Genomic DNA, 11,334 nt, shown 5'->3' with positions numbered 1-11,334 from the left:
CATTTAGTTTGTAATAAGATCATTTTCCAAAAATAAAAATATTGGAGGCACAAGGTGACAATACCTCAGTGTTTATTTTTGTTGCAAAGTTTCTGCAGAGCAATAATACAACAATTTAATTAAAGACACGTTTTATGTATGTAGCCCAAAATAAAGGGCTTTACACTCCGGACACCCTCCATCCTTAAACCCGTGATTTTAATTTTAAAAAAAAACTTTAAATGAAGTGTCACCATATTTTTTTTTCTATTGATTTTCACATACATTCGTGCACCTTAAAAATATTGTGGTAACTGGATTTTTCAATTTACAAATTTATAGCAACAAAAACAACTGCATTATTGTCTTAAGGGTTATTTTTAGGTATATGGGTATTTTGTTTTGTTTATTTAACTATTCACAGCTATTCTGAACCAATCAGACTAAATGGCCTGACAGATAATAGTGAAATAAGTACGCTGAATACCTGAAATTGGAAAAAAGAAAAGAAATATGCAACATTCAAAACATTTCTAGTTTAGTTTTAAGAGAGCTAGTGCATGTACTTTGTAGAAATATATGACGTGTACATCAACGATTGATAATCAATATAAGAAGATTAACTCACCTGTTTTCATCAGTGAACCAGCACAGCAGCGTCTCACGATGTCTGTTCACCCAAATGACATCAGCCCACCGATGGAGCTGCTGCTGCTGCAGTGGACAAGGAAGTGAAAAACACATAAGCTTCTTCTGTTTCCAGGGAACTCTACTAGCAGAGTTTACTGTGGTAAGACATGCAAAGTACAGAAAGCTGTAATCTTGATGTAATTTGACTTTCAAAAATGGTGGCTTGTGTCACACAATACCAAACACCTCTGGTGTCGCCATGACGTTGATGACATTTTAGTTTTTTAGTCAAAGATATTGCCATTCTAACTCAGTAAACTTGGATGAACATTGTCTGCATTGTCCCTGCTGAACATAAACATGTTAGCGTTGTGGTGACTAAGTAGCCTCACAGAGCGGCTGACCTGGCTGAGCAGTAGATATCACATTCACCAGGCTGAACATCCATGTGCCGTCCTTATTGTTTACGTCTCCATGCTTCCACTTGTTACTCTGTTTAACTTCACGTTGCAATGAATTGTGGGTAATTCCCTTGGGCAACGTCTGCATCTAACGCTGAGGGCTCAAAATGTCTTCAAACACACATATTGATTTAACATATTTATATAACACCTGCTTGGACATTTGCTGCTGACGGAGTCGAGGCTCGGTGCCTTGAAACCGGCCCGGCTTGACCACACTTCAGTGAGACCAGTCTGCTGGTAAATTCATACTTAACTGCTCATTTTGTAGACAGTATGCAGTGCATACTGATTGAATATTTAGTATGCAGTTTGTGATATTTCTGAATGTTGAATATGTTTCTAGGTGCAGTGGTATCAGCTGACATCTCACAGAAATTGATGTCACAAGCAAAACCTCATGCAGCAGGTAAAAAGAAACAGTGCACAAAGATGCACAACGGCATGACAATACAGCCATTTATAAAACCTGCTAGAATTATTTTACAACCCCTGTGTTTACGACTGATGGAAAGAAGAGTGCCGATGTTGTCAGTTGCGCACAGAAAGCGTAGTTGAGTGACCTAAAAAAAAAAAGTCTGAATATTTGGATGATTCCGACAACGTCAATGTGACGTGGGTTTTCAGAACGAGATTTATGATTGAAATTATTTTTCAGTTGCAGAAATTAAAAGTAAAAAAAAAAAGGGCAAAACAATGCAATGGGATAACTACAAAACCGTTTATCTTTTTCAGTGTTTCAGCTGCAATACAGACAACAATTCACTCATACATTGTTAAAAATCTATCTTCTCACACGTGACCATTCACACAGCTGCAGTACTGTTAAACATTTGTCAAGTATAGAATCAATACCGGTATAAAACATTTCTTCTTTTTTTGCTCTTAAGTTCACAGGACTTCAAATAATTCTCAGAACAGTCTTTTTTTTGTGAAACCTGAAGTTGACAAATAGTATCTGTAGAACTGTATCTGTAGAAGAATACCAGGCTCAGCTACAGTGTCTTCTCTTGTGTTGACTGGACGATGCTTCGCTCGCAGCATTTGAGAGGGAAAATTCACATTTCGTCTTTAAATCACAATGCACAGCCAAACAACTGCGCGACATCACACAGTTGTTTCGTGCTCCACAAGAACCGCTTGAAACTCAGGAAGAAATCTGTCCGTCTCTTCCTGTGATGCTCCATCCTCTTGTGGCGAGGCCAGGCCGTTGCCTTCTTTGCGTTGTGGAGCTATTGGTTGTGCCGAGAGCTAAAAGAATAATAAAAAAACATCACTGGCTGATACAGCAGGGCAGATTCATTAGCTGACGTCAACAACTACTCATGACGAGGATTTAAACACTATGAGTCTCTGAACTTACAACAGAAGAAGCAGGAAGATGCTAATACGGCCACGCTAGCAACTCTGAGAGGCCTCACTTTGAGCTAAATGCTAATTTGCTAACAATGGCAACACTAACATGCTAATGGATTCCATGTTCAACATAGTTTAGTATATTAGCATGCTAGCATTTGCTAGCACTAAACATAAAGAGTACAGCTGAGGCTGATGGGAATGTCATCAAAGTAAAGTGCAAATGGTATTTTGACCTCATGTAGGAGATCGACAAAGAATCACAACATTTCATATAAAAGGGGGCGACTGCTTCGGGTTGGAGTGGTGCTTGAATCACAAGGTTGGCGGTTTGATCCACGGCTCTTTTTTTGTTCGCATGTTAAAGTGTCCTTGAGGAAGACACTGGCCCGATCCCAGAGTTTGGACTTTAGTGATGGTTTAGGGCTTGAAGGCTCTCTGACGAAGGGATCCACAATTTATAGCGGTGTAATAAAATAAAATATATAGAGAGGACTGCACGTGTTCAGCCTGGCTTATTCAATTTACAGAGAAACAGTAAGGGTACATAAAAAAACAAAACAGTAATGGAAGCTTAGGCTGTATTACGCACCTGGTTAATTCGTCAACCATTTCTTTAAATTGTACTTATTGAAGTCATTTTGACATTAGAAAGTAAGGGCGTAAAGAAACGTTTAAATCAGACAATACATTTTCAAATCTAAACTAAAACCCACAATTGTACATCACATGTTTTGGCGTGGCCAGGGCATCTTGAGACGTTGTCGCTAAGTGCTGTCCCGTCATCTTACTGATACCATTTCAAGCTCTTGCAGCCTCTCACCAGGTGACGTTAAGTGAAGTTAAGTCCCTGAGGGTTAAGAGTTTAAGGCCGTGTTCACACCAAACGTGTTGTGAATTTGACGCGCGAGTAGATTACATGCAAAGTCAATGCACAGACACGACAGGTTGTGGAAAAGTGAATTTTCCGCCGGGCGGCGCGAATAGCACGTTTGACGCGGCACGAATTTGCGCAAGTTGAAATTTTCCAACTCTGACGAATAAATCACGTGACGCTGATCAGGGTTAAGAATCTCCGCCCGTCATCACCGCCGTCCTGCCGGTGCTGAATATAACTGCTGCTGGTCCGCCTGAAGTAGCGCTGGTAGCGGCCGTCATTCAGACGCTGTTGTGGGACAACGGATAATATTATGAACCCAGACACGAGGGAGTTTGATGTTCCGACGTATGGGGAATTTACACAACAAGTATAAAGCAGAACTAGTGGTTATTTCCATGATGAATTTTTTTAAATATATATATATATATATATATATATATATATATATATATATATATATATATATATATATATATATATATATATATATATATATATATATATATATATATATATATATATATATAAGTGAGGACCAAAGTGGTTGACCCACGTAAGCCTGGCTAAAACTTTTAAAATCCTAAATCACTATGAAAAGACATTTACCCACCAACAAAGTAAAGCTGTGGCACATAGTTCAGTCATTAAACATCTAAAACTACAACATCGTGTTCAGATTCGTCGACGATGCAGATCTCAACATTACCACAAACGTGCAGTCAGTATTTAGTTTAATTTCCTTGCATGAGTCTGAGGGGTATTCATAACTCTACTGACCATCTGTCCCAGAGGAGTCACGCAGCAGAGCTTCTTTTTGAGATGTTCGGGTAGAAAACAAATCAGTTTCCCCAACAAGGGATAGATTGTGCCCGGTGTCACATCTTCTTCTTTCATCGGGCCTAAATAGAAAACACACACATACATTTCAACATTTTAAAGTACAACTAAAATGTATTGTAAATTATAGAGAGCACAATATGAATTGTCTCGCCTGTGAGGAAGCTGACGATCAGGCCGGTTAAAATGACCGTGAAGCAGTTGAAAGCGCTGTACCACATGTAGGACAAGGAATACAGTCGGTTCAGTCCAGACGGTCGACTGAAGGACCGAGAGAGATGATTAACTTGTGAAATGACTAACAGCGAAAACAAGAGCGCACCGTGCCGTCCGTGTACCTCAGAGTGACGTTTCTGAGTGCGGCGTGAATGGCCGACGTTGTGTTGTCCAGCAGCAGGTCGGCGCTGCAGCCGGCCGGCAACGGCCTTGCGCCGGAGCTGCGAGCGACGATGCTCCCGATGCCGGTCCAGAAGGCCAAAGCCAGACCGGCTCCCAGACCTGCCAACGCCCCCTGGTGACAACGGGAAAACTAATACTTAACATGGGTACAGTAAGTCACTTCATAAAGTTGCCAGAGGTTTACATCGTTACAATAACTCTGACACGCTCTCAGTCGACAAAGGGCATCGAGATGTCAGATAAAACGCAGAGTGACTGATTGTATTGTTAGGACATGTATTATAGATATTATTCTAATTGGATTACATGTATGAATGAAAATCAACTGTAAGGAGTGGATTCCAATGTGGGTGCCGGGGTCCCAAACAAGGCCCAAATGAAATCATAGTGGAAACAAAATGATAACAGGAATAACCCCATCAAACTTAAAGACAAAGCAGGATGTCTGTCAGTTAAAGGACTGATATTGTAGAAAGTGAGATTTTTCATTTGGTTATAAAGCAGGTCTAGGTGCTAAATAAATACTGTGAAAGGATCACACCGCTGAATCCGTGGAGAAATGCAAACAGCACGTATTCAGAAACTTTGCCTTTAAACAAGCCGTCAGGATTTCCGTGAGGTTGTGAGGTCATGCTGTGTGCCAATCCTCCAGTCTGGTGTTAAACAAAAGGGCACATGTGAAGGACGAGCATCGTTGGATCTTACGGTTTCAAAAAACTATTTTGCAAAGTAGATATATTGTAAAGCTGATGGCTTTTTGCGTGGCCTTAAAAAAATAACTGCTTAAACCTGAGCCGAGTATGTCAAATCCCGAGCTGAAGACTCATGAGGAGCAGGAGAAGGCCATTTCTACATTTTTATACATGTGTTTCTTGTGAAATTTAGTCCTGATGACTAACCACACGATAGATCTCATTGATGATGCTCCACTTACAGTGGAGTTGGCCCACGGGAAGAACATCCCGAGACAAAACAGACCGAGAACGGGACCGCCGACCATCCCGAAGATCTTCAGAGCCACCTGGAGTTCAATCACAACGACAATCAGTGCACATTTAGTGAGAAACACTGTTATTTGATCACGACACTTGTGAGCTCACCTGGAGAACAGAATCGTCCATGAGGTGAGTGAGATAGGCCATGGCCATGCACAGCAGCCCGTAGAACAAAGCTTAAAGCAGAGACACGAGTTGAAGGGTTAGAACAGACGTTACTATGCAGCTCTCAATGTGCGTGGAGGAACTTCATAGAGCGAACCTAAGGCTTTGGACAGCAGGGTTGCTCTCGCCTCCGTCATGGCGGGGAAATGTGGTTTGATGAGGTCTTCCATTGTCACGGTGGCCAGAGAGTTAAAAGCAGAAGAGATGGTGCTGCACGGGACGAAAACATGTACTGAACATACCATTACTGCATCCTTTAAAACAAAAACAAAGTAACAACGAAACGTAATTCAGTCCTCATCTTCTTAAAACAAGAAAAATATATATACATTTTATTTTAATGCAACTGCATTGAAATTTTTTTTTTTATACCCACATTGAGGGTGATTTGAATGATACAGACAGATTTGAATAAAGCTTTCTCATTAGATTCAAATATGGATGCATTGCAGTTTCTTTCTCAGGATAACCAGCACTGAAACATTAGACAGGTTTACACAATCAGTTGCCAGTCTATTATATAGTTTTATATAGGTGTCGATTTACCTGTATTTTCTTTTTTTTAACGGTTGATGTCTGTGAAGCTGTTGCATTAAACTGTACGAGAGTTTGAGGGAACAGACTTACGGATTGCATTTTATTAGAATGATCAAGTTTTCAAATGTGACTGCTCATTACGCAACAATAATTAGCTGAATCTGTGGAGATCTTTTGGTTTTATTTACGAGGTGCAACAAGAAACACTAACTCGAGGAAACTTTAACTGGAGTCAAACCAAGTCGCTGACTCGGATGACTTCATCTGGGACACCTGGATTGTTGCATGAGTTATTGAACTTTACAGCCTCTTCCTCAGGTTATGGTGAAAGGGATCCAACCGAGGTTTGATGCTCACGTGTTGCTTGTATAACCAAAACAACACGCAAGTGTGATGGCTGGTTTAACGAGATAGAGGATTGTGGACTGAGTTCATTGGCAAGGTTCAATTTAAAAACAAAATATAGACCGACACTGTGGAAAGTCCCGTACCTGAGAGCGGCACTGAACAAACACGCAACGAACAGGCCAGGTAGACCGGGCAGACCTTGCAGCATATCCATCACAAAGTATATCACCATCTGTGGAAACCACAAAACATTTTTCTTTATTTTTTAAATGCAAATTATGTTAGCTGACACAAACACAACTCAGATGTGACAATGCATGTTCTCAATGACAGCACATTTACAAAATGTTAGAAGGACTCCCAATACATTATGCAAATATTCATGCTGCTGTAGTATTGTTGTTAAATCTAGGTGCCCTGGAGGTTTTTTACATAACTGTGCACAAACGTAACTTTCATCCTTCACATTAATCTCTCGAGATCCATGAAGCAGAAAAGGTATAAAAGAAAAATATCTACATTCTTCGAAATAACGACACCAAAAAAAGAAATAAACGCACTGAAACTCACCGCATCCTTTGAAGAGGTGGCCAGCTTGCCAGACTGGTCCTCTCCACAGTAAAGTGCAAACATGACCAGTCCCATGACACAGCTCAGAGCCAGAGACAACTGCAGGGAGGGAAACGCCATGTAGCATGACCTGCAGACAGGAAGCAGGAAGCAGAAAGCAGGAACAGGGGTCGCTTCTGAGGTCTTGTTCTGTCCACTAAACACTCAATACCGTCCTGGTTTGCCCTGAATTTCCCAGAGATTGCTTGTCAATTAATATATGAGAATTAAAATCTATCGAGATATATATATATATATATATATATATATATATATATATATATATATATATATATATATATATATATATATATTATTTTTTATTAACATATCACAAACATTTTGATAAGGATTATAGCGAACCTGACAGCCTCTTTCTCTGTGCGGGCACTGAGATATCGTTGCACCTGAGCCTGGTTGACTCCATACAGGGACAGCATAAGGAAGACCCCGCCAACGCCCAAAGTCCAGAAGGTGTGTCTCTCTGTAGGATCTGGGTTCAGACTGAACACAAGAGGAAAAAAATGTATAAAGACAATCCATTAATACCAGCAGTTTATTTTTTACTACTCATTGTTACATGCATTTTCCACCAGCTCTGTATTTACAGTTAGTTTACATTCTGAAAATATAATTACTAAATATCAGACTGTAATTTACTACATCAACATCTAAAGAGTAGAGAAAAGAAAATACATAAACCACTCATCACTTCATTTTAGGAAACACTGTTGATGCAGTAGAGGGGCTATTGCTTTTGTTATACTGTTGGTTTATGCAAAATCTAAATTAGAAACATAAGATATTATAATAATAGATCATAATGATGCATGTTGTAATACTACAACACTATTGTAGCGTTACAACATGTTTTCAGTGACAAAGTTGTCTTGATGTTGTCATTGTTCAGATTCAAGAGTTGATCCAGAGATGTATATCAAGTGTTTTGGTAATACAATAACTAATTGTAAAAAATTAAATAAAAATGCGATTCCCTATTTGCAGGAAAAGATATATTTCATGCCCGTCTGAAAATGTTGAAACAGAAAATTGCAAAATAACATGATGTTCTGAAAGTGTTTTTATTGCAATGTTTTAATTTGTTCCATGAAAAGAATTGTCTTTTTATATTTAAATCATTTAACTAAATTACAAACAAAGGCTGCTTAAAAGGGAGCTGTAAGGTGCTCATTGTTTTTGCATCAATCTTCTTCAAAAAGCAACAAACTTTCAAAAAACTGCAGAAATCAGCCTTTTCTGTGCACTCAGACCTCCGTGATTTTGGCATTTGGAGAGCTGATTTCCAGTAAATAAATAAATCCGGATGCCTTTGTGAACAGACTCCCTCATCCATTCCCGATGCTGAAAACTACAGACTACAGCGTGGACTCACTCGAGAGCAGAGATGCGGTTTCCCTCCCGGACTTTCCTCCAGACTTCGGACACGCCTCCAGTCTGTTGAACGCCCACCACGATGACAGCCAGCTGCCCTGCAAACATCACGACAGTCTGGAAGACGTCTGTCCAGATCACGGCCTTCAAACCACCCTGTCAAGGGCAGACAAGACACATGGGAAATAAATCTTTAGATATTCTTCATTTGCCAATTTGCAAATGCTATAAATCGATCACTGTGTTCATTTACATTAATGCATGATATCTCTAAAATGTAGAATACAAGTGATTTAATTTAATTTAAGATTGCCACTTTTCTCAAACAATTTTTGACAAAGGATGAGTTGGGAACATTCAAATGTCAGAAGGTGAAGTTAATGACTCACCATTGTTGTGTACAATGTGCACACTAGTCCAGTCACCAGCACTGTCCCCCATAATTCAAATCCAGTAACTTAAAGAAAACACAGCAACACATTGAACCACAGATCTTATCTATTCAAATTGAGTCACAATAAAACCTGTGAACGTGTCTCACCTGCATTTAGTGCAAAGGCAGGAGTGTACACACAAACTCCCATGTAGATAACCTGTAGCGGATTAAAAGGACAAATTAGAGACTCTCTGACTAAGGAATAGTCTGGCTTTAGTCCAGCAGTAAAACCACAACTTTTTATTTTTGACACGTTGATGTTTGCACAGATTAAATAAAACAAGATATAACATGTAAATTAGTGAATTTATTTAAGTGCATTTTATTCCCTTTGGACAAGAGCCGGGCTGGCTCCCTGTTTCCAGTCGTTATGCTAAATTAAGCTAACTGGCTGCAGGCTTTATACAAGTACATTAGTTTAATTTTCCTCATCTAACTCTTGTAAAGAAGAAAGCTAATTTTTGTTTTTGTCATAATGTCAAACTTTTCCTTAACGCTGAGTGGGCATTGATGGACGTGACTGATACTCAATAAATACAGTTTCATTGTACACGCCGGCTCAGGTTTTAGCAGCGTGACCGCATGTTACCTCACATGAAAAGGAAAAATGCAGGGAGATACTATCACATCGGAACTCAGTATCTATATCTGTCAAAGTATTGGTTGTGGTATTCGGAGAGGAAAAAGTGGTTTTGGTGCATCCCGACTATATCATGAGAATTGTTATACCCACTGTCTGAAAGATGAAGGCCAAGGTTCCACAGATACGCACTGCTTTGCTGAAGCGCAATTCAAGATACTGTAAAACAAAACAAACACGAGGACTGTACGTCATGAAGGATACACAACATTAATATGATTTAAATCATATCATCTTATCATATCCAACAAAACTGCTCCTTCATACCTGGTAAGCACTGGAGAGCCGCAGTTTGTACAACACAGGAATGAAAACGTGGGCAGGAATGAGGAGACCGAGAAAGTAGGCACAGCCGATGAACCAGTACTGAGTACCGTGAGTGTAGATTTCCGCCGGTACGCCGATAATCGCCACAGCCGACTGGAATGAGGCAATGAGCGACAGCGAAACGGGAAGACAGCTCATACTCCGGTCCGCCAACAGGAACTCCTGTGTGGTGCGCTGACGGCCCCCTGAAAGAGCATGGTACAGCCCGATGCCAATGGAGGCAGCGAGCAAGAGTGCAAATATCACATAGTCTGCGGCTGTGAAGTGCTTCTGGTCGGACGGGTCCATGTCGATGGTCTTTGAGCCTCGGCTGCAGAAGGTTTGGTCCTCCTTCAGACGGATGGGCGAAGTCTCTTTCCACACCCATCAGTCAGGAGAGTCCCAGAGCCTTGAAGAATTAAAAACACTGGTTAAATGATATCTCTCTGTGTGAGAGGGTACGCTTTGCCGGCATGTTGTTACTTTTTGTATCCAATAATATTTTGAGCAAATCACTTTGTTTGCAGGGCAAAGGAGTTGACCACATGCTCTCCTTGTGTCCCAGATTCCACTGAGCTGTTTATAGATTTCTGTCCCTTCACACATAGATAGACCGAGGGGGGAATCACTGCAGTCACCTACAGTGAACTGTTTGCAGCAGAAGAACCTTGTAACACGAGAGAAGCTCCGGTTCACACACAAACCAAGGCCTGTCAACTTTCCCCTACTTGAGCTGCTCCATAAATACCGACTACTGGTTTATGTATGTTCAGCAAGGAGGTGCACTGCTACCTTGCCATCTGCTGCCTTTGTGAATACTGCACCACAAAGACAAACAGCAGCAACCAACCTCTGGGGGGGGTTTGAAGGTCAAAAACAAGAAATGGGTGTAGATTGTAAAAGGTTTCTACTCTTACTGACAGCTGTGTCAGAGATGGGGAAACATTCATTTGAAATCATTTTTACTCAAAATCTGCAGTTATTGTTCTTCCTCTCTTTCATATACAAATGACAGAGATAGATAGATAGTGTGATAGACAGATATATTGTATTTGAGAAGCTACTGCACTCAGTGACCCTTAAATCCCTACAAACAGCCAACTGGAACGAAAATATAGAAATGTCAACAGAAATGTAATTTCAAAAAAAGATCAAAATCAGATATCCTGTCTGAAAATATAGTGCAGTGAAAAAGATATGGACAAACGAAAAGAAAAGCATGAGACAGCCTCACCTTTACGCATCAGCAGTGTTGTAATCCGGGTGAGGCGAACTGTCATCGGCACCATGCTGTTTTTACCGAGACGTCCAAGAGCGTTAAAACGAGTTAATTAAAACCGTTTAACTCGTTTGATTAAATATCA

The 11,334-nt window shown here is 40.3% G+C and overlaps 1 protein-coding gene across 1 annotated transcript; it reads right to left on the bottom strand.

The window, feature by feature from the left end:
• Positions 1-1,779: 1,779 nt before the first annotated feature.
• slc5a6b (solute carrier family 5 member 6) lies at positions 1,780-10,279 on the bottom strand (the record flags this gene model as incomplete). Its single annotated transcript, XM_079218973.1, has 15 exons — positions 1,780-2,321; positions 4,084-4,205; positions 4,298-4,404; positions 4,482-4,654; positions 5,477-5,563; positions 5,643-5,713; positions 5,800-5,912; positions 6,731-6,819; positions 7,158-7,287; positions 7,560-7,700; positions 8,590-8,744; positions 8,978-9,045; positions 9,130-9,181; positions 9,758-9,823; positions 9,932-10,279. 15 exons carry the CDS (start codon positions 10,277-10,279, stop codon positions 2,178-2,180), a joined length of 1,866 nt encoding a protein of 621 aa, XP_079075099.1. The 3' UTR covers positions 1,780-2,177.
• Between the last annotated feature and the right edge of the window lie 1,055 nt (positions 10,280-11,334).

The sequence above is a fragment of the Taurulus bubalis genome (genome assembly GCF_910589615.1).
Source record: "Taurulus bubalis genome assembly, chromosome: 1".
In the NCBI taxonomy this organism is placed as follows: domain Eukaryota; kingdom Metazoa; phylum Chordata; class Actinopteri; order Perciformes; family Cottidae; genus Taurulus; species Taurulus bubalis.
Note: the sequence above shows the minus strand (reverse complement) of the source record. Positions and strands in the feature narration are given on the sequence as shown.